Here is a 24,433-nt window from a genome sequence, read left to right as displayed (position 1 = left end):
AGCCGTCCATCCATCCATCCACCCGTCCATCCATCCATCCATCCATCCACCCGTCGATCCATCCATCCATCCATCCATCCATCCATCCATCCATCCATCCAGCCGTCCATCCATCCATCCACCCGTCCATCCATCCATCCATCCATCCACCCGTCGATCCATCCTTCCATCCATCCATCCATCCATCCATCCATCCATCCATCCATCCATCCATCCATCCATCCCCTAACTGCACGTCTTTGGACTGATGCCACTTTTCCATAATGTTGTGACACAGGCGTGTTTCTCCAAGCAGCACTGTGTTAGGACTGAACTGTGTGCTGATAACACTGTTCCTGTAGCACAGAAAACACATGGTAACCATTCAGTTACACGAGCTTGGACCCAGAGAAGGTGCTGTTGGTGTTTTTGGACGGCGTTTATACAACGTTTCTTTTATTTAGTCTCTAAAATCTTGTTGGGCTTGAATAAAAAGTATGCATATGTTATTAAAAAAAATCAATTACATTCTTCAGCTTCAGATTTTGATATGCTGTCTGTCTACTTTTATGTAATCCAGGTCTAATGGCTGGTTTGCATTGTGGAAATCGGGGTAGAGTTAGAAAGGAAGACATTTATTCAGGTGGCAAGTTCGACATATCTGTACAAACCTTTAGATGCATGAACTTTTGAAGAGGCTCATACCACAAGAGTAAAACCAGGCCAGATGGGACAGCCCCGCACAGATATGTACTATCTGTGTATGGGTTTCTTGCTGAAACAGAGAGAGCAGGACTAAGTGTCTGCAGTTGTTCTCCGTGAACAAACAGACTGACCAGAGTAACTCGGCATTGCTTACCTACACTGCACCTCCTACAACCTTTAGTGTCAGGAATCTTTACAGATATGGTAAACTTTCTGTGGCCAACAGAGAATATCCAGGTCAGAACAAGCAGACAAAATTGGGTTTACAGTATCCTCCTTCCTCAAAATCAAGTGGTAGCATCATACATGACATTATTAACACTGCTGCACCTACAGCTCCTGTTTCCCTGCATCTGTGATGGCGTGTCGTACCTGAGACTGATCCGCTCAGTGAGGCGGTTGGTGCTGAGCGACAGGCTGCTGTATTTCTTGTGCAGATGTCCTTTCTGTTCAAACAGAGCTGGCAGGCTGTGCGAGTAAAGCTGGGACGACTTGCCTGCAGGATGGAGCCTTTTTAGAGCAGCATATTATCGAGTGGACACAATGTTCTCCGTTTGTGTCACGCTGTTTGTTACCTGATACGGACATCAGCACATTGTTCATAACATATAGTCATATACATCGCTGAGGGAGGAGCTGTGGGGAAAAGACAAGCAGTTCACTGAGACTTCAAACATCCAGCTTCAGTCATCAGACTGTTCCAGAAACATCATTTCCTGGTTTTCAGTGCTCCTCCTTTCATCAGGAGCTGCACTCCTTACTCAGGTTTTTCAGGGTGATGCGATTAATGACTTGCACTTTTTTGTTATTACTTGCATTTTTACACAATGCTCTTCTACTCTGACTGACACTTTCAACTACCAGCTTGACTGCGCATCACTCTTTTCTACCTCAAAACGACCAGTTACACATGTCTGCATGAATTCTGCACGCACGTTTGCACTACAAGCTGCACACAAACACGTGCGCACATCCATGATTTACTCCAAACCTAACTTAACCTTTGGCGCTTTTTAACTTTCAACCCCTTCAGTGGAAACATTGGGAGAAGTTTGCCAATGTGGTATTATAATATTATTTTATGCCACGTTAGACCCCTAATTGAAGATTGTGAATTATTATGTAGTTTTAGTTTGCATTATTCTCCTGAATTAGAAGAAGGTGATAACTATTGCATTTGTTAAACTGATTTGCATTACATTAGACTGCTGATTTATTGTGAATGAATGATATTGTTTCATGATGCATTATACTGCTGAGTTATAAGAAACACTGTTCGCAGAAAGTCATCGCCTTATTTGTCTGATTAGAAGAGAACAGAACATGCTGGAGTTTTCTGCCCCATCTCAGCAGGAGCAGATAAACAGGGAGCCAAGGTCGTAGCTTAGGCGCCGTGTGAGAGAAAGCATGTGAATGTTTAGGCTTTTATGATAAGGTGGGGGCCACTAGAGGCTATAAGAGTTTGAGCAATGCTCCACCATTTTGAGATCTGATGCTGTCTGCGTACGGTGTCCATCTCCCACGCGTGTGATCATTAAAATCATCGTTTGACTCAACCCGGTCGGACCAGTGTTGTTATTGTGGTTTTTCCTCTTGTATCCATCCCCAATATTTGAATCCGTAACACCATCAAACTCGTCGTTGGAGGGGAGAGGGAGGGGAAACAGGAGGACAAAGGATGGCGGGAACAACTGAGCTGTAGTGCTTTTTTTTTTTCAACTGTGCAATATTTGCAATATTGTTTTATATTCGACCTTTTTTGTGGGGCAAATAATATTGACACCAGTCATTTTGTGTTTTTCTGAAATTATTCTGTTATTGTGTACAAAATATTTAAAAAATTCAGCTATATATGTTGATGCATGCTTTTATTACCAGTCGCATTGATTGCTGTAACGCCCTGCTCTCTGGTCTCCCCAAAAAGAATATATCACCCTTACAACTTTTACAAAACTGCAGCTCGTGTGCTGACGAAGACCAGAGGGTGGGCCCACAGTACACCGGTTTTAGAATCGCTGCATTGGCTCCCCGTGTATTTCAGGATCGATTTTAAAGTTCTTTTATTGGTTTTTAAATGTCTTAATGGTCTGCTTCTCTCAATGACTATCGCCCTGTAGCCCTCACCTCAGTAGTGATGAAGTGCTTTGAACGCCTGGTCAGAGACTTCATCATTTCTTCACTACCAGACACACTGGACCCACTACAGTTCGCTTACCGTCCAAATCGTTCCACAGACGATGCCATCTCTCATCTCCTCCACACATCACTCACTCACTTGGACACTAGAAGGGGGAATTATGTTAAAATGCTCTTCATAGACTACAGCTCTGCATTTAATACCATAATTCCCTCCACACTCACCACCAAGCTGGAGCATCTGGGACTCAGCTCATCTATGTGTCAGTGGATCTCCAACTTCCTAACTGGCAGACCACAGGCAGTAAGGATGGGCGGACATGTCTCAGCCTCCACCACTCTCAGCACTGGAGCCCCCCAGGGGTGTGTTCTGAGCCCCCTGCTGTACTCTCTGTACACATATGACTGTATGGCCACTACCAGCTCCACCACCATCATCAAGTTTGCTGACGACACCGTCGTGGTGGGCCTGATCTCTGATAACAACGAGACAGCCTACCTGAAGGAGATTAGGAATCTGGAGAACTGGTGCCAGAGGAACAACCTCCTTCTAAACGTCAGTAAGACAAAGGAGCTGATAGTGGACTTCAGCACTAAGCAGGAGAGGAACTACCAGACCCCTGTCATCAACGAGTGCCCAGTGGAGAGAGTGGACAGCTTCAAATACCTCGGAGTTCACATCACGCTGGACCTGTCATGGTCCTGTCACATCAACACCGTGGTGAAAAGGCCCGACAGCGTCTCTACCACCTCAGACGCTTGAGAGACTTCCAACTGCCCTCCAAGGTGCTCAGGAACTTTTACTCCTGCACCATAGAGAGCATCCTGACGGGAAACATCTTAACCTGGTTCGGGAACAGCACCATGCAGGACAGACGAGCTCTACAGAGGGTTGTGCGGTCAGCTGAGCGCACCATCCGCTCCGAGCTCCCTGACCTGCACTCAATCTACAGCAGGCGGTGCTGGACCAAGGCCAGGAAGATCGTGAAGGACCTCAGCCATCCCAACAACAGACTGTTCTCTCTGCTGAGGTCAGGAAAGCGATTCCGCTCCCTGAAGACCAACACAGAGAGACTGAGGAGGAGCTTCTTCCCGCAGGCGATACGGTCTCTCAATCACACCACCACACAGTACTGACCCACACATATGGTTCTTACACACACACTGGACTTTCTGGACATTATTTTCACTTCATCACTTAAATCACTTTAAGCATATTTGCACTGCACAAGACATAATGTGGATTGCACAACACTGGTCACTATATTCTTCATTTCCAGTTAATACTTGTACAGCTGCTGTTATTGTGTATATATTTATTTATTTACATTTCTTCATACATTCTTATATAGTTCTATATTGTGTATTTTGTTGTACAGTTATTTTATTTTCAACTTTAATTTATATATTTTATGTTATTCTCCCAGTTAAATTTACCCTTCATTCTAATTTGTGTTGTACAGTTATTTCATTTTTAACCTTAATTTATATTTTATTCCCTCCTAGTTAAATTTACCCTTTTTAATTTTTCCTATTTATTTCCTATTTATTTCCTTTTTTTTTTTTCTTTAGGTCACGAGCAGTTGTCCAAGCATTTCACTGCATATCGTACTGTGTATGACTGTGTGCGTGAAAAATAAAATTTGAATTTGAATTTGATTTGGGCCGTCTTATCTCTCAGATCTGCTTTTACCATATGAACCCTCGCGGACCTTGAGGTCCTCTGGTACTGGCCTTTTGACTGTTCCCAAAGACAGCACACATACTCACGGAGAGGCAGCTTTTCAGTGGTATGGTCCTCGTCTGTGGAACAGCCTGCCGGAGGAGCTCAGGGCCGCAGAGAACGAACATGTTTTTAAGAACAGGCTCAAGACCACCTTTTTAATTTATCTTTCACCTAACGTTTATTTATTTTATGCTTATTTATTCTATCCTGTTATTCTATTTATTAATTTAGGTTTTACCTAATATTTATTGATTTTATTCTTACTCATTTTTTATCTTCTTACTATTTCTATTGTATCCCGTTCTTATTTACTTCATCTTTTTACCCTGTATATATCCTATTGTGACATATCTCCAGTGTTTCCTCGGAGGGGGCTCTCTGCACCGGGGCTGTGATCGACCGTGGCTGCTGGGGCTCTGGGGATCCTCTCAGCCTGGCTGGGGGGGGATATGGGTGCATTCATGATTGTTTATGTTAATGAGAGTGTGGGGGGTTAGTTGGAGGGCGGGGTGGGGTGCTTTTAACCATGTAAAGCACTTTGTGCTACTTTTTTTGTATGAAAAGTGCTTTATAAATAAAGATTGATTGATTGATTAATTTCCCAGCTTTGGTCATTATATACAGTATTTTGGAGACAGAGAGTTACAGACTCTCTCCCAGACCACGGACTCATAATACAAGTCAGAGCTTTATAAAAAAAAAAAGTTGTGTTTTCTAAATTGGAGTTCAAGTTATTTGTACTTCCAATAGTGTTAACATACTACACAGGTCATGAACAAGATTTCTTTTACATTTTCATTGTAAATGGGCTGAAGCAGTTCATTAAAAGTAGTCTAACATAAATGTAAACGCTGTAATTTGATTATTTTAATAAACCATGAAACTTGGATGGATTCGATGCCGGTGTGACCACAGTGCACACGTCTGCTGTCGCTCACAGTGGTCCAAGGAACCGCTCAGGGAGTTTGTGTGTTCGCTCAGACACCTGAAAAATTAGAGGGAACATTGGGCCTCTGACATTCAATACCCAGTTATTAAAATGTTAAGTGTAAATCATCCGCAGCCCACAATAGCAGCTGAATTTACTACGATTTCAGATCTTTTTACACGTCAATAAGAAACCACCGATGTGTAAAACAGGCTGACAACAGGCTGACAACAGAATGACGTAAACCACACTGCTGCAACTGTGCAGCTCTCAGGTTTTATCTATTGTTTCTCTGTGTGGCCAGCAGGGGGAGGTGTTTTTTTTTTTTTTTTAAATATTAATGAAAATATTTTTCATGAAAGTTGCAAATTTGTTATCTGTTTTTATGACATTTTTCACTGTGGATTACAACAACATCAACATTAGAAAATGAAATACATTTATAGTAGATGATCATTAATCACTATTATTGGCACTATTAAAGGGCCCCAAAAATCAAACTTTGCTTAGGGCACCACGGAGGGCCAACCCTTTTTACACTTCAACGATTGTACACAAAATACAATCATCCATCCTTCTATCTATTTATTTTTGTCCACTTATATAATTCAGCATCACAGGGAAGCTGGATCCCAGTTGTTTTTCACAGAGGGCCAAGCAGTGGAGGGAGCTGCCGACCTCCCAGCAATACATGTAAAAGCTTTATTTTATGCTGACTCTGGTCATCTTTATCTATCATAAAAATTTGCTTCACGATCTGAAACACGTAAGTGTGGCAAATATGCAAATAGCTAAGAAATCAGGATGGGGTAAATCGTTTCTCACTGCACTTCTGTTAGGCGACTGAATAAAAACACAAAGTCAGCAGTCTGGCTATGAATGTCTTTAATGTTTCCAAGATCAGAATCACATCAGGGTGTACAACCTCACCCCTGGCGCCGTTGCCCACCTCTCAATTTTAAATACACGTAGACATTGAGGGGTACCAGGAGGGGCTATGCGCTTACCTGCTGCTGAGTAATTGCATATGAGAGCATGAGGGTGGGAATGGATGTTTGTATCTGTGTGTGCCTGTTTGTCTGTGTCCATATGTCAGGTCGGGTATCAGACGCCACCTCTCTGGGGACATCTCAGGCCCTCCAAGGTATGGAGGCCTATCTCCCCCCACCACTCCCCCTGCCAGTGGCAGACGCCTTCAGACATCGGTGCATTGGTGGTTCTTTGTGTCTGGGGATGGGCGTCCAGGTACTGCTTGTCGGGGCCTGGAGCCTGGGGCTCGCTCGGGCTCCTTCAGGGTGGGGTGCCTTTGGCCTCTCAGCCTGGGGCTCGGTCACTCTGGCACAGCTGGCTGCCGGCGGAGCTCACGGGCACGTCACGTTTAAATCATGCTTTTTATCTGTTTTTGTTTTTTAATGTTCTGTAAAGAACTTGGGATCACCTTGTTGTTGAATTGTGCGATATAAATAAACTTGCCTTGCATTTTGGCTGCTACCTCAAAGCACACTGTGCGCTGTCGATCTTACGTGCTGCACAATAATATTCAATATTTACAGTTATATTCACATAGATCATCGCGGTGATGTTGTTTATTATATTGCTCTCTTTTGTTTGCTTGTTTTCTCTTTTTTCTTTCTCAACAGGTGATCCAGGTGATTGATATGTGGATTTTTTGTCTGTTTGTTTTGTTGGCTTGGACAACTTCCTACCAGACCCGTGGAAGTGGAAGCTTCAGTGAAGAAAGATTCCTGCTCCCAGCCGTTCATTGGCTCGGCATTTTAAACCCCTAAAGGGTCACCTGGCCTGTAAATAAACAAGGCCAATAAAAAAAATCACAAGAATAATACAAAAACTTCAGCCAGTTTATCTTAATACATTAACTTATTCTTGTGTACACAGTAATTCATAAATAAATAATGTATATTATCAATAAAGATTGATCTAAACAGTTTAACTGCTATGTGCAGATAAAGGTTGCATAGCTTTAAAACATTTGCTATCCAGCAAATATCAGTCAAACTCAACACAAAAGGAAACACAACAATGGTTCAAATTGTTTGGACCGGTGATCCAAATCAACTGGTGTTGGTCAAACAGATGTGTGGTAGACTTACTTTGAAGGAGCTGCTACCGACAAACCAGCAAATAAACACCAAATATTTCATCTGTGACATTTGTGAGGTTTCCTCAAACACACTCCGTCAGTCTTGTTGCTGTTGAACGACAAACTATTTAAAAATGTCGCGGGTTTACCTGGTCATATTCTCATTCACGGGGCGCTCGCCAAAACAAAAGCAAACCATTAACACCACGCCGATGCTGTTCACAGGACAGCAAGAGCAATGATCAGGAGCATCTTGTCTTCGTTATCGTTCCCCTCGTGCGTGTTATTACTGCGATTTCAGCGTTTTCGCTTCACAACTAAAGTGTGCAGTTTACTTTGTGTGCACTCAAATGGAGTCAAGTCAATTAGCGCCACCTGTGGTCAAGTGCCATAGCCTACAGCCAGATGAACTTGTGACACACATCTGAGCCACGTTTGAATTCCTGTTTCATGCACAATACATTTGTAACTTTTAATTTTTTCTGTTTTTGTGTCTTGCAAATAAACCTTTAAACTGATTTGAAATGATGTTATGTATTTATTTTTGGCCCTTATCTACGGTGGCCCTGAGAGGCCAAACGGACTGCAACTTAAGAAAACACCAGCAATAAAAAAAAAACGCTGCAAAAGCACAAAAAACACAACTGAAATAGGAAAAAAGAAAACACAAATACAAAAAACGAAAACACAAATAGGAAAAAAGAAAACTGAAGTGTTTCTGGGGAGACAATAGTAATTAGTAATAAACAGAGCCAGTGTGACTAAGTGGAGCTTGTGAGAGTGAGTGGATTGAAGAAAGTGAGGGACTCAGATGTGTCAGTTGGTTTGTCTTTGTTTGTGAGTGTGGAGGAGAGATTGGGTTGGTTTTAAAGCTAAGTTAAGAATATTGTGAATTTCAATTCAATTTTATTTATATAGCACCAAATCACAACAACAGTCGCCTCAAGGCGCTTTATATTGTACAGTTTAATTTCCAAAACTTGCATATGATCTTCAGTTTGCAGCTGGAGTATCACATAGCAGCTGGAGCAGTCTCACATGGAGGCCAGTCCACTGCTGCCACCTGTGGCCAAGTGCCATAGCCTACTACTAGATGAACTTGTGACACACATCTGCAGTAGAGGCTGAGTGGCTGCTCTCACACCTGGAGCATCCAAATCGACCCACAAACACGCTGAAAGATGCAATGCCATCAATGTGGATTGTCAAGACTGAGAGACCTCTTCCCTCTGACCCCTCCCCAAACCCTCAAACCCTCCTACCCACCTCGACATACAAACTCTGTGTGGCTTCACGTGTTCTGTTGATGTTTACATGATCGAAATAACTTGAACACAAACACAAACAAACAAAGAGGAAGACCGCACCGGAAGGAAACAACTACAAGTCCCAGCATCCTCTGTGTTTAGGGAGCAGCAGTGAAAGTGAAAGTATTGAGCCTCCGTTCAGAGCAGCAGGAGGAGGAAGGTGGAGCTGAGGCAGGTGAGTGTTAACATGAATGTGTTTCTTCTTATGACATAAAATAATTCCACGCTGTTCGTGTTTGTGGGTGAAATGTGAGGCCGGTCGGCTCCTCTGAGCGCTGGTTTCCTGTAAGTAGAGAGGAAGTGAGTTTAGCTGAGCCTCCATTTAGTGTGAGAGAGCAGGAGGAGAGTGAGAGCTGTGCTGAGGCAGGGTGAGTGTTAACACCGCTCTGACATTACTGTGTCTCTGTGGCGGGAACAACAGGCTCCGTCAGTGGAGGCAAAAATAATCAGACTTTGGTTTTTCAAAGGAAACAACTTTATGTCGGAAGTTCCCGCACGCTCATTGGATAACGATGTGTCAATCTCGAGCTATTAGCCAATGAGCGTGCGGATTCACAGAAAGACCCGCCTTTATCACGGGACTTTAAAAACTACAATGGCGACAGAAACTCCGTGAGTGGAGTTCAGGGTGACGTTATGAAACTGTGACGTTTGAGCCACTTCCTGTTCTCAGTCCCAGCGTCCTGATCACCGAGGTTTCTGTTGCTCTGATATCTGATATTGATTATATTGGTAAACAGGCTGTAGCATAAACATCAAACACAGCTGAAGCAGTTTTTGGATGGTTGGCTTCAAATGATCCGTCGGTTTGAAAAGTAAAAACAATTAAAAAAAGGTGAAGCTGATGCAGGGTGAGTGTTAACACCAGGACTTTAGAGGGAAGAAGAGTCACAGCTCAGCATGTTGTTGACGGGTTGTTGTTCAGTCGGGGGAAGACATCTGAATCATTGCAGGGGGAATGGCTTTCACAACTTTAATGAATTTACTCTGAGTACATGATATGCCATAATTATCTATGAGTTTGTTATATGTTAACACATTTCCGTCATTGTCTAAAAGGTGTAAAACCGTCCAAATGCCATGATCCATCCAATCCTTATAAAAGATGGATTTTCTTTTATCGTATACATCTGTTGTTCCAAATCGAATTTGTATGTGGAGAAAAAATATGCTTGTGTATCATTTTCCAGTACTGGAGAACCTGTTTGTGAAAATTGGATAATTTAATTTGGAAATTTCAAAGTCGCACTTTATAAGAAATTCAATGCCACCCAGCTTCTCCAAAATTACTTTGGGAAAATAAAACCAAATACTGTTTGAATTATTTATGAAAGATTGCAACCATTTGAGTTTGATGGAACCATCATTGCTTCAAAATCAATCGCATTCAAACCTCCTTCTTCAAATGACTTCACTATATCATTCTTCCTAACATAATGTTGCTTGTTTCTCCAAATGTAATTGAAATTAATTTGATTTATATTATTGATTAGACTATTGGAAACATATAAACATTGTGATGGATAAATCAATCCAGAGATACCTTCTGTTTTAGTAAGCAAGACGCGTCCAAAGATGGAGAGGTGTCTTTGTAGCCTGTAATCTTTTTGATTTCTGGGTAATTTGCTCAAAATGTAGATTTTCTCTATTATTTGTGTTCTTTGACATTTTAATACCCAAATATTTAATGTCAGTTTTAACAGCTATGTTAAGAGAGCTACTAGGTCACAATCACGAATAGTTAATAATTTGCATTTTCTAATATTCAGGTACAAACCAGAAGCCTTTGAGAAAAGTGAAATTTCATTCATGTTCTATAAAAACTGACGATTCCTCGTCTAACATTAAAGCGTTTAGATGTTCCAAAAGGTAAAGAAACAGAACTATTGAGTCAGAGTATAATAAAGAAATTAAATCTATGAAGTTTTGTTTACCAAAACCAAAATAGGGTAGAGCTTTTAAAATAAAAGGATGTTCGACCGTATCAAATGCCTTATAAAAGTCTAAAAAAAGAATCACACCATCATCTTCAATTAAGTGATTAGAATCCAGTAGATCTACAACCAATCTAATATTATTGGTCGTAGATTATCGATTAGTCTTTTATCTTTACCAGGTTTGGGAATAAGGGAGATAAGACCCTGTTTCATTGTCGTTGCTAACATTTCATTACTAATGATTTCAGTAATAGTTTTGAAGAAAAATTCTTTTATTTCTTTCCAGAAGAATTTATAAAAGATTGCAGTCAAGCCATCCTGACCAGGAGCTTTGTCCATTTTCAGTTTGTTTAAGGCTTGATCTCAGTCATCCAGTGATATATCAGAATCACAAATTTCTCTGAATGCAGAATCGATTTTTGGAGTATAAGGTTCAATCTGATCACAAAAAGTTAACGAATCAGCAATTAAATATTTTGAGGAGAATAAATTTGAGTAAAATTTATGTTTTTCTTCCGCTACAGTCTTATGATTTGTGCATTCCTCCCCATTTACGATTAATGTATTAATAGATTTCTTTTCTTGCCTCCGTTTCTCCAAATTGTAGAAATATGAAGCACTTTTTCAGCTTCTTCTATCCATTTTGCACGAGCTCTAATGTAAGCTCCATGAGCCTTTTTCTTGTATAGATCATCTAATTGAGTAAAGACAACAGGGATTTCTTATCAGCCTCTGACATAAAATGTCTATTACAATAGTTATTTATATCGTAAAGTAATTTACTTTCAAATTCCTTCTGTTGTCTACTTTTCATTTTACTAAACGTAATTGAAAATTCTCTAACTTTAAATGAAAAAATTCCCATCTATGTATGTAATTGCCAATTGTTACGTTGTTGTAAATGTTATGGAGGAGCTCTTTAACTATCTTAACATACCCGTCATCAATTAATAGATCTGCATTTAATTTCCAGTAATCTTTTTTAAACTGCGTTTTATTTTCAGGGTTAAGTTTAAAAGTAATAATACTGTGATCTGTCAACGGGGCTGCTGAGATGGAAACATGTGAAACATCTATATAGTAAAGTCGACCCAACCACAGTATGGAACGCCAGGAGTGCCATAATGAATTAATTAAATGCACCATTGAATAATAAATTAAATGTGACAATAATTAATTAAAATTTGAAATAATTAATTAAAATGGGAAATAAATAATTAAATAATTGTTTTTTAACACATTTAATTAATTATTTATTTATTTCACGTTTTAATTAATTATTGCCACATTTAAATAATTATTTAATGGTGTATTTAATTAATTCATTTTGGCACAGTTGACTCCTTCAGGTCTCACCATGAATTTATTTTATTTGTCAACCTCACCCATCAAACCCAGGGGGCGGGGTTAACGCTGAACCATTGCTTTGGCCTGGTGGCCATTGTTTTTAGAAGGCGTTACTGCACACCAACAACTGCCATGTGGAAACTAACAGAACTGAACTTTGAAAAACTCTGTTTGTGTTTGTGTGTGGGATGGACTCAAGCGCAGACAAGGCAGCTGGAATACAGTTCCGTTTTTTACTATACAACACCAGGTGCAAATATATACAAGTGAGATGGCAGGGGGAATCCAGGGCACAGGGAAATCCGGGAAAGGAGCTCTTCACACACGAGGGACTTCATAAAAAACACAGCACACCAAGGGTTCCAGGGAAACGGAATTCCTGTTTACAGACAACAAGTGATTAATCCAAAGGGTCAGCGATACGAAAAGGCAACAAGAGACTAGTACTCCGGAGCTTACTACCGAGGTTACTCAATAGTCCAGCGACGAGATGTTTCCAGCCTCTGCCTTAAGTAGTGGATGAGTTTAGGCGATGAGCCACAGATGTGTGATTAACTTCAGGTGCAAGGGCCAGGGGCGGGAGCCCGCAATGAGCTCCGCCCTGGCGAGACACAGCTAGCGTGAGAGAGGTAGATGTAAACAAGAAACATATGTAGCCAACCTGAGTCAGCCGGGCAGACACGGGGACCATGACAGTTTGTGTCTCACCAAATACCGTTTTAATATTTTTTAGCCGAGAATGTAGCGGTTTAATCTTCAGATGTCTGGTCGGTTTGTCAAGATACAGCTTTTTTGCAAAAGTGCTTTGATGATTTCGGAGATGTCTGCCCAGCCCAGTCTCACGGCAAAGCGTGGGATAGACCCGCTCACCTCGCAAGCAATCGAGCTGCTATTACCACCGACAAAGCGCAGGCCGGTACACAGCTGTAATAACCCCCGCTGCACACTGACTTCATTTACAGAGGTTATATTTATCGTGTTTTTATTTCCTGATGTTCGTATGTGTCATACGTGTTCCAGTCGCCAATTCTGAATTATAACTAACATTAAAAACATGTTTAAGGAGGAGAGAGAGCAAAAAGATTCGATTAACATCTGATGTTTGGGTTTTTGTTCAATAATCAGCGTGACCTGATAAACACATAAAAGAAATAACGTTGGTGTTTCCGTAATGTAGTAACTGTTAGGTTTAACTGTACAAAGGTGGTTCGACACTATGAAACACACACAGACTTCATGATGTTCGCCTCATTTTTTTATTGTGAATATTAATCATGAGGGTAAACGGCCCTGTACACCACGGAGCGAGGTCAGCATGTCCACCATATCTTCAGCTCTCTGAGTTAACCCATCAAACTAATCTAACGCTCATCTACGAATAATTCACGGCTCATATCAATATGATTTTACAGAAAATCATCCTTATTACTGCCAACTATTCCAGATACCATCAAATGTTAAAGGAAAATATCAGGATGAGTGTCTGTGAGCTGAGAAGGACGTGAAGCGAGCAGTTTATCCCAGAGCTGAAGCTGCTCTGTGTGCAGAGATGAGCTCAGATTCCTGCTGTGATTGATCAACAGTCACAGAAATGTAGACTTGTAGTTATTACTGCAGTATGGTCACAGCAGATACTGATAAACATGTATTATGAGGATGGATGATCAAGTTTCTCACTCTCTCCTTTAAATCTCAGTTTTTTCTTCTTCACAGTTTATCTGTTAATTTATTAATGAATAACACTGAAAGAGTTTCTGTTATATTTCCCCTTGAACATCAGCTTATTAGGGCGGCATTAGGAAATAGCCCCCCTCCAAAGAATGAATAAATGAATGATGATAATAATAAAATGATTCAAAAGCAGAGCTCAGAGTGGTAGAATGGTCAAACATGGATCCACGGGTGGTTCAACTGCATTTGGTGACGTGACTAAAGCAAATCTTTCAAATAATCCCACCATCAACGGGATGTTGTCTCCTTTACTACGGTTACTTTACTTGGTCACCGTGTGAATTTCTTTGAAATGAACCAAATTCTTTTATTTGTTGGTTGTTGCATATTTAACCTCTACAGTCAGGAAAGGAGGAGATGAGGCCTCAACAATGTTGGGTTGTAGCTGTGCTTCAGGTTAGAGTGAGTGTCCATGGAATAAATGTAAGTCAGTGAACTGGAAACATGACTGTGTTCAAACTTTGTTTCCTTTTTATAATGAGTCTAATCAAAGGTGGACAGAAGTATCTCCACTGTGACTTTTCTGTGTCACCATCAGAGCTTCTGCACAGTGTTTCTGGGGCAGATAACATTGCAGCATTATGGAGACATTATGGAGACAAAAAGAAAAGCGTCTGGACTTCTTTAAGTTAAACTTAAAGAAATCCAGACGCTTTTCTTGGACTGTTCAGTGTTGAGTCTCATTCACACACTCCCTCAGACTCTTCACACACACTGATTTGCTGACATAAACACACTCCTGTGTGCTCTCTTGGCTTCACACACACACTGAGGACCATCTACAGACTGTGAGCTCCGTCTTCTTTGTCTTTGGAGCCGAACTCTGACAAAGTTAGGAACAAAACTTTCTCCAGCGTGTGAACTTTCCTCCTAGACTCAGTCTGAGCAGTCAGACCACATATTTCTAAAGCAGCACATGAAGGTGTGGCTCACACACACACAGGTGAAGGAAACAGCTGCAGTATTAAAAACTGCTTCACTGTCTACAAATATATGAACTGAATGTTTCTTTCAGGCTGTAAAAACCTTATTTATCCTCCATTACAGTCCTGCATTCAGAGCATTACTTCTGTTATATTAGTACATGTATTTTATTCTGATGAACACATGAAACTCTGAGCTGGATTGAATCCATTGAATCAGAGTCCAGGACTCAGACTAAACACACTGAATGTGTCCTGAGCTCGGCCGCTGTTCCACAGTAACTGCTGTCAGAGTCACTGTTACTGAGTTAGCTTAGCTAGCAGGGCAGCTAGCAGTTAGAGTATGAACTCTGTAAGCAGTCAGCTCGGTCCTGGACATGGTTACTGACATAAAGCTGCTCTCTGCAGCCATGTTAGACCTGCTGCTTTGTAGGACTACAGTAATGGAGGATTTGGAGGCTGAACTGGGCTCTGTGACACTTTTTGTAGTGAACTGATGAAAGCTGCGTCTCAGATGGATGTTAGTCCAACACATCAGACACGACCTCTGCAGCTCTCAGTTGATGTGCACATGAATGATTTGTGTTTCCTCTGCAGGTGAAGGTAGAAAGTGTGTGTGAGCTGATGTGAACTGAGCAGCATGGATCAGTGTGAGGACAGAGAGGAGGGAGTCCCTCCCTCTAAAAGCACTCTGTGTGGGGAACATGAGAGCCAGACCAAAGCTCAGAGGTGAGATGACCATCTCTAACTGTCCATGACTCTTCTCCATGTCACAGCTCAGCACTCACATCACTGCTCCATCATTATTCACACTCATACCTCTGTGTGTGTTGTTTTAAAGCCCAGAGCTGTGGGGCGTACCAGGCTCAGCTGGACATAACCCTGAAACTAATCCAGAGCCTGGACCTGAACCCAGCTGTGTTTCCTTAAAGAGCAACAGGTCGAAGGATGTTGGTGTAAAATTTAACAAAAGACTGTTATGTGACAAAGAGTAAGTACATTATTTTTATGAGATTGTTCATCATGTCTTTAATTTAATATTTCCAGTTTTTCCTTCCTGTCTCATGAAGCTGTGACATTTATTGTTTTTCTTTTAGGATCAATAAGAGGCCAGAATCTCCTGGACCTGAACCCAGCTGTGTTTCCTTAAAGAGCAACGACTCAAAGGATGCTGTTATAAACTTTAAAGGCTGTTCTTCTGCTGCTGAGAGGTAATGTGTGTCTAGATGTTGTTCCTGACTCTGTATTTTTGAATAAATCCTCATGTTTAATATCAGCTCAGCTCTTTTTCACACATTTCTATGTTGGTATGTGAAGCGGTGTGTGTTGGAGTGTTTCCACAAACACAGCAGTCAGAGTGGAAAGAGTGGATGTTGTAGGAGGTGTTTGTGTAGTGAAGAGGCTGAGTGTCTGTAGGACTCCAGCTGCTCCAGCAGGTGTCTCCTTTGTGCTTTGCTTCAAACACAGTGTAGGGAGGAGCTTCCACTCAGGTGTTTCAGGTGTTGCTGGATGGAGGAGGACAAATAGTTTTTCCCTTCAGTGACACTTCAGCAGCTCAATGTTCTGGGAGATGTTTGTCTTTATGAAGGTTTATGGATTCTTGTTCTTACTTTGGTTAAACTGAGCAATACATTTTCCATCTAACATTTAAAGTAAATTTCCAGGTGAATAAAAGATCTGCAGCTGCAGCCTCTGTGATGTTTCACAGTCTGAAAGTAACAAATTCAACCAGAGTTCAAACAAAGGCTTAATATACGTGTGTGTTTGATATAATGTCAACAAGTACAAACAGGTGTTCTTACAGGTCTTAATCACAGAGGTCTGATAAGTCTGGTGACTTTCACACTCAGCAATTTTGCTGCCTTTTATTTTATATTGGCCTTTTTAAAGCCCTTCAAAGTCTCCCACATTCATACAGAGCTTTTAACACCAAACTCCTTTACAGTCGTTCTCCTCTCACACACGATCACACGACTGATTTGTCTGCAGCAGCTGTGTTACTGCTAGTATTTTATTATGTGTGTAATCTCCTCATATTGTTCCTGTGGTTTAGTTTGACTTCCTTCTGCAAACTCAGCTGCTCTGTTGCTGATACACGTCTCCATGAATATGATTGATCAGATGCTGCCAACACCATGTGTTTCATGTGAGCGCTCAGCTGAAACCCTGGGTTGACTTATCGAGTTAATAACAAGCTTCACGTGACTGTGAATGCTAAAGTGAATCAGATAAAGGAAAGAGACCCTGCTAATGTTGGACTCACTTCTTAGTGTAGATCCCAGGAGGAAGTTCAACATAGCCATTCTTTGTGCTAGCTCGACCAAACCTGAGACCACAGTGCAGGATAATGATCATCATCTGTCTCTGTCAAGGACATTTAAAATCCACAAATAACAAACATAATTATATTTGATCATTAAAAATGATGATTAAACAAAGTGTCAAACATACTTAAGTAGAAGGACTGATGTTTGTGTTAAAATACCCTCTTAAAGCTGAAATACTGATTCAGCTTCTTTACTCAAGTAAAGGTAAAAGAGTCCAGGCTCTGAAATGTACTCACAATATTAAAGTAAAAACGCCATCTTTGAAGGAAATTTCTGCCAGTTTTTTTGCAAAGTTACCTGAATTTCTACCTCCAACATTAATATGAGAGAATTATCTGAACTTTTATTCTAATGAATTTAATCAGCTTGAACATTTTGTAGCACAAAAGTAGAAAAAACCCAAAGGGAATAAAAAATAGCTCCGTTTGCTGTTGCCTGCATTGTAGATGGGCGGCTTTGCCTCAACACCTAAACAGGAAAATGAGTTTAGTCAAGTATTAAAGTGGGATTGAAGAGGTCAGGAAACCAGAGATCAGGTGTTGTGGTGCAGCATGGTCACAAGAATCATTTAGAAATGGGTCGAAATATTTTCTCTTCTAGATTTTTTGCACAGTCTGATGTGCGGCTGCTCTGAGGTTTACTGCTCTCTGTGTGCTTAGAAAACTGTGAGGTACAAGTAGATTTGACACAAGTTATAATGGTTGATTTCCATATAACAGTGGAATACAGGGACTTAATCGTTAAGTTAGAAGACAGTTTGAAGCCTAATCTTGAAAGTAGAGATAGTGTCTGTCTCCTGAATCCAAACTGGAAGCTGGTTCCACAGAAGAGGGGCCTGAAAACTGAAGGCTCTGCCTCCCATTCTACTTTTAAATACTCTAGGAACAACAAGTAGGCCTGCAGAGCGAGAGCGAAGTGCTCTAATAGGGTGATATGGTACTACAAGAATCAGAATCAGAATCAGAATCAGAATGGGGTTTATTGCCAAATGTTGAGCAGGTTTACAACATTAGGAAATTGCTGCGGTGCTTCAGTGCAAACATGGTGTCATAAATAACACTTAAATAGACATGGAAAAAATAAAAGTAGTGATAAGAATTAAAAGTGCTACGTGGAAAGATATGTGCATGAGATATACATGAGATATATACATGAGAATAAGAATTATGAGTGCTACGTTGAAAGATATATACATGAGTGCAGGTGGTGATCAGTGCCAAACATGGAATGATACAGTGAACACAGCGTAGGGTCATGTGTTAGTGGCGGGGACAGTCATATGGTTATTGTTCATGTGTCCAACAGCAGAGGGGAAGAAACTGTTCTTATGGCGAGAGGTTCTGGTGCGAATGGACCGGAGCCTCCTGCCTGAGGGGAGCAGGTCAAACAGACTGTGTCCAGGGTGAGAAGGGTCAGCTGAGAGCCGAGCTGCACGCCGCAATGTCCTGGAGGTGTACAGGTCCTGCAAAGATGGGAGTCTGCAGCCAATCACCTTCTCAGCAGAGCGCACAACACGCTGCAGTCTCTGTTTGTCCCTGATAGTGGCTCCAGCGTACCACACGGTGATGGAGGAGGTGAGGATGGACTCGATGATTGCAGTGTAGAACTGCATCATCGTCCGTGTTGGCAGGTTGAATTTCTTCAGCTGCCTCAGGAAGTACATCCTCTGCTGGGCTTTCTTGATGACGGAGGTGATGGTGGGCTCCCACTTCAGGTCCTGGGTGATGGTGGTACCCAGGAAGCGGAATGAGTCCACAGAGGTGATGGGGGTGTCAGTCAGGATGATGGGGTGGAGTGGGGCTGTGTGCTTCCTGAAGTCCACAATAATCTCCACTGTCTTCTGGGCATTCAGCACCAGGTTGTTGTGGCTGCACCAGGACACCAGACGTTCAACCTCCCTCCTGTAGGCAGACTCGTCCCCGTCCGAGATGAGTCCAATAACGGTGGTGTCATCTGCAAACTTGATTAGCTTGACAGACTGGTGGGTGGAGGTGCAGCAGTTGGTGTACAGGGAGAAGAGCAGAGGAGAAAGAACACAGCCCTGAGGGGAGCCGGTGCTGATGGTCCGGGAGTCCGAGACATTCTTTCCCAGCCTCACATGCTGCTTCCTGTCCGTCAGGAAGTCAGTGATCCACCGGCAGATGGGATCAGGCACATTCATCTGGGAAAGCTTGTCTCGGAGATGGTCTGGAAGGATGGTGTTGAAGGCAGAGCTGAAGTCCACAAACAGGATCGTGGCGTAGGTTCCTTGGGAGTCCAGATGCTGCAGGATGAAGTGTAGGGCCATGTTGATGGCGTCGTCTACAGACCTGTTGGCTCTATATGCAAACTGCAGGGGGTCCAGGAGGGGGGCCGTGAGGGTCCTGAGATGGGAGAGAACTAGGCGCTCAAAGGACTTCATGACCACAGATGTCAGAGCCACGGGTCTGTAGTCATTTAGTCCAGTGATCCTAGGTTTCTTGGGGACAGGGATTATGGTGGAGGACTTGAAGCAGGCAGGCACATGACATGCCTGCAGTGAGGAGTTGAAAATGCCAGAAAACACTGGGGCCAGCTCGTTTGCACAGTGTCTGAGTGTGGCAGGAGACACGCCGTCTGGGCCGGGAGCTTTCCGAGCATTCAGACTCTTAAACTGCTTCCTCACATCTGCTTCATGAATATGAAGAGTTGTGGTGGGAGGAGGTGGTGTGAAATCCTCTTTTGTGTGGGGTGAGGAGGGGGGTGTTGTAGGTGAACGGTTTGAAGGTGGTGATGGCTCTATGGAGAGGGGAGAGGTGGGGGAATTAGTGTCCAAAGTGTCTCTATTGTTGGGGCCGTTGGAGGTGTGAAGGCTGCCTGATGGCTCGTCAAAACGACAGTAGAAGTCGTTAAGGGTGTTGGCCAAGAGCAAGTCGTCAGTGGAGTGGGGGGTTTTAGGCTTGTAGTTGGTGATATTCCTAAAACCTTTCCACACAGAGGCCGAGTCATTCTCTGAGATCTGCTGCTGCATCTTCTCAGAGTGCTGATGTTTAGCAATGTCCACTTCTTTAGTGAACCTGTACTTGGCCTCTCTGTAGCAGTCCCTGTCTCCGCTTCTGAACGTCTTTCTCTTTTCCAGCCACAGCTTTTTGAGTTTAGGAGTAAACCAGGGTTTGTCATTGTTATAACTCACCCTGGTGCGTGATGGCACAATGCTGTCCTCACAGAAGTGGATATAGGAGGTGACAGTGTCCGTAAACTCGTCCAAGCTGTTAGAAGCAGCCTTCATTGTGTCCCAGTCTGTAGACTCCAAACACGTGCGAAGCTCCTCCACAGCCTCGTTGCTCCACAGTTTTTTAGTCCTCACGACAGGTTTGGAGAGCTTCAGCCTCTGTCTATACGCGGGGATTAGGTGGATCATGACGTGGTCAGAAAGTCCGAGTGAAGCGCGGGGCACCGCGCGATAGGCCCCGCTGATCGTGCTGTAACAGTGGTCCAATGTCCTCTCCTCTCTGGTCGGGCATTTAATATGCTGCTTGTATTTTGGAAGCTCATGGCTCAGATTGGCTTTGTTAAAGTCCCCAAGAGCAATGATGAGAGAGTCCGGGAATGTCCGCTCCGTGTGGAGAATCTGCTCCGCGAGTGCGCACTGAGCTGCCTGCGCATCTGCGTCTGGCGGGATGTAAACAGCGGCCAGGATGAATGAAGCAAACTCCCGCGGAGAATAAAACGGTTTGCAGTGAATAAAAAGATATTCCAGAGAGGAAGAGCAGTGCTGAGCAATCACTGTCACATCTGTGCACCAGCCACTATTGATGTAGAAGCAGAGACCTCCACCTTTGGACTTACCGGAGAGAGCGGCCTGCCGGTCCACGCGCAGCAGATGGAAGCCCTCCAGTTTGAGCGTGCAGTCTGGGATGTTCTCACTGAGCCACGACTCCGTAAAACATAAGACACAGGAGGAGGCAAAGTCTCTGTTCATGCTTCTCATCAGGGCCAGCTCGTCTATTTTATTCCTGAGTGAGCGAACATTGGAAAGGAAGATCCCAGGAAGAGCGGTTCGCAGTCCGCGTCTCCTCAAACGCACGAGTGCGCCGGCTCGCTTCCCTCTCTTTTGGCGTCTCGCTTTCCTGGTCAGAGTCAGCAGTAAATCTGCCGCAGATGCGACAAATATTGGAAATAAATCCACAGGCGTTGTAGTCCTGTAGTTAAGGAGCTCTTCTCTGGTGTACGAATATCCAGAGGAGTGCCCAGACACAGAAGAAATGCACAAAAACAAAACAAAAGTAACGCACTGAAGCACCAGGGCGACCATCCGCGGCGCCATCTTGGTTGGTTGATTGGTACAAGTTGGTTGGTACAAGGTCATTAAGATAAGATGGGGCCTGATTATTTAAGACCTTGTATGTGAGGAGCAGGATTTTGAATTCTGGATTTAACAGGAAGCCAATGAAGGGAAGCCAAAACAGGAGAAATCTGCTCTCTCTTTCTAGTCCCTGTCAGGACTCTTGCTGCAGCATTTTGGATTAACTGAAGGCTTTTCAGTGAGTTTTTAGGACATCCTGATAATAATGAATTACAGTCGTCCAGCCTGGAAGTAATAAATGCATGAACTAGTTTTTCAGCGTCACTCTGAGACAGGATATTTCTAACTTTAGAGATGTTGCACAAATGGAAGAAAGCAGTCTTACATATTTGTTTAATATGTGCGTTGAAGGACATGTCCTGGTCAAAAATGACTCCAAGGTTCCTCACAGTGTTACTGGAGGCCAAGGTAATGCCATCCAGAGTAAGAATCTGCTTAGAGACCATATTTCTAGGCTTTTCAGGGCCGAGTACAATAACCTCAGTTTGATCTGAATGAAGAAGCAGAAAGTTAGCGGCCATCCAGGTCTTTGTGTCTTTAAGACATTCCTACAGTTTAACTCATTGGTGTGTGTTATCTGGCTTCATGGACAGATAGAGCTGGGTGTGCTATGTCTTCTGATGAGGCTGCCTTGGTGATTTCAACATCCATGTCTGCTGTGACTTTAAACTTCTGGTCAAGGACTTTTTAAATATTATTGACTCTTTTAACTTGACCCAGTGGGTTACTGGTCCCACTCATGAAAAAGGTCACACACTAGACTTGGAGCTTTCCCACGGGCGGGATGTGTGCGTCACTGAAATATCTGAGTTGGGCATCTCTGATCATTTTCCTGTGTTGTTCACTCTGACACTGCGCTGCTCAGTAGATAAGCCGTACGGCTGGGTCTAGGGATGCTTTTTAAGTAAAGGTTTAACTACAGCCAGCTAGGGATGGGTACCGTTTAGATTTGAAAACCTGCTAAATCAGAATCAGTTGCTGATGATGGCTTTTTTCTTTTACATCAATCACGTATAATCTTAACTCAAAGTGAACATAGACTTGATTGAAGTAACTCAGATCAGCCAATTCAAAATGCTAATTCAATCAACTCTGAGTTCATGGCTAGACTCAGTTTGTTGGCCCTGCACCTTAAAACTATTCCCTGTTTGTCCCTCATGTTTTTTGGATATTGTTTTCACATCTTTTGTCACGGCTAGCGGGGCGAGCCATGTTGAATTTAATAAAGGACCCAAGATGCCGACACTGCTGTGAAGTGAGTGAGCTTTATTGAAACGGTGAAGTGCAGTGGAGATGGCCTGTGCAGAAGCTAAGATAACCTCTACTGAAAAAAACTACAAAACTAACCTGAAACCTTAAACGGAGACACGGGGAGACAACACAGACGAACCAGCAACAAGCAGGAGAAAACAAAGGGCTCATATACACAAAAGAGCAATCAGGGAATGAGAAAAGGGAGACACAGCAGGATTCATTGGACATAACCAGACAAGGGGAAGCAAAAGTAGACACACTAACATAGGACATGGCACTGTCAAAATAAAACAGGAAGTGAACAGAGACACAATACTAACACAGTACAGAGGGAACACAGAAACCAAAACCTCAGAACTAGAAAATCTTAATCAGAATGAAATTGTAACAAAAGACAATAACAATCAAAACAAAACCACTGAGTCCACAGACTCGGGACATACATCGGCTCAAACTGTGGTCATAAATATTTTGTACTTGTAAATCAGACTGTGTAGTTGTGAACTGAGTTTTGTAACATTGTAAAACAAAATGTCTGAAAAGTTTATGTTTTTGTGTTCATTGATTTGTGTGTGTAAAAATGTAAAAATGTAAAAAATGTAAGAAACATTAGAACTACTTTTGCTGACACAAAGTTTGGCGAGCACTGCAAGTTGTCCCTTTAAACCAGTCACTGATATAAAGAGAGCACCTTGTTCCAGGGCATCTGAGCATGGAGGGAAAGCTTTATGCAGGAGATGGTAAGAGCTGTTGGGACTAAAGAAACTGAGCATAAAACTACAGACATCTGGAAACTGAGTTGTTAATTCTCAGTGGGATCACCAGGACTAGCAAAGCTCCACCATGACAGTCATCTGATTGACTGAACCCATCCAAACATCACTTCATGGACCTTTAGCTTGTGTCTGTGTGTGGACAGACATAACATGAGCTAATTATACATTACTCCTCCACAGAGTGGACCAGCAGAGAGCAGAGGTTTCCACTGGTCAGTCTGCACAGCAGCATCAAACACACCTGGACTCTGTGGTTATGGTTTGTAGTACTACGTTTACATTTGTTCTTTTCAGTCACCTCTATGCTGCACTTTGTGGACCAGAGGATTGTCAGTGTGTCCAACATAAGTCAGAGTTTGGGCTCCATGATTTCAGTCAGATTGGGGTGACTGTAGCTCAGGAGGTGAGCAGGTCAGCTACTAGTCAGAAGGTTTGTGAATCAAACCCTGGCTGGCAAATGTACTGGGTAACGTACTAAACCCAAGCTGCCCTCTGATGCATCCATCAGAGTGTGAAAGAAAGTATTTAAGCATAGAACAATGTGCTTGGTTGAATGAGGCATGTTGTATAAAATGCTTTGTGTGCACAGAGTATCAAAGAGAGCTATATAAGAACCAGTCCATTTACCACTGGGTAATTCATATAGTCTTCTTTTCCAGCGGCTGGAGGACAACATCACCATGTTTGTGAAGAACGAGCTGAAGAAGATCCAGAAGCTTCTGAGTCCAGATCACCCAGAAACTTTAAAGAGCCAGATGGAGGATGAGGAGATGTTTGAAGGTGAGGATGAAGATGAAAGAAAGAGCTGCAGAGAAGCATTTCTGAAGATCACACTCCACTTCTTGAGGAGACTTAAGCAGCATGAGATGGCTGACCATCTGCAGAGCAGTAAGAGAATTTCTCTAAAGACTGAATATTGATCTTTCCTAATA

At 42.6% G+C, this 24,433-nt stretch overlaps 1 protein-coding gene across 2 annotated transcripts in view; it reads left to right on the top strand.

The window, feature by feature from the left end:
* Positions 1 to 24,433, top strand: part of LOC146577727 (protein NLRC3-like) — a 620,451-nt gene that overhangs the window by 338,748 nt on the left and 257,270 nt on the right. The window contains exon 1 of one of the 2 annotated variants that reach the window (XM_085268221.1): positions 24,182 to 24,389. The exons of the other annotated variant lie outside the window; for it this stretch is intronic. Coding sequence (XP_085124347.1) covers positions 24,182 to 24,389 — 208 coding nt within the window. Of the gene's footprint in view, positions 1 to 24,181; positions 24,390 to 24,433 lie in introns of those variants that run through there. 2 annotated transcript variants of the gene reach the window in all.

Source organism: Mchenga conophoros, linkage group LG3 (genome assembly GCF_057382185.1).
Source record: "Mchenga conophoros isolate Kocher_MC1m ecotype Shallow Benthic linkage group LG3, M_conophoros_male_GT1.1, whole genome shotgun sequence".
NCBI classification, from domain to species: Eukaryota; Metazoa; Chordata; class Actinopteri; order Cichliformes; family Cichlidae; genus Mchenga; species Mchenga conophoros.
Note: the sequence above shows the minus strand (reverse complement) of the source record. Positions and strands in the feature narration are given on the sequence as shown.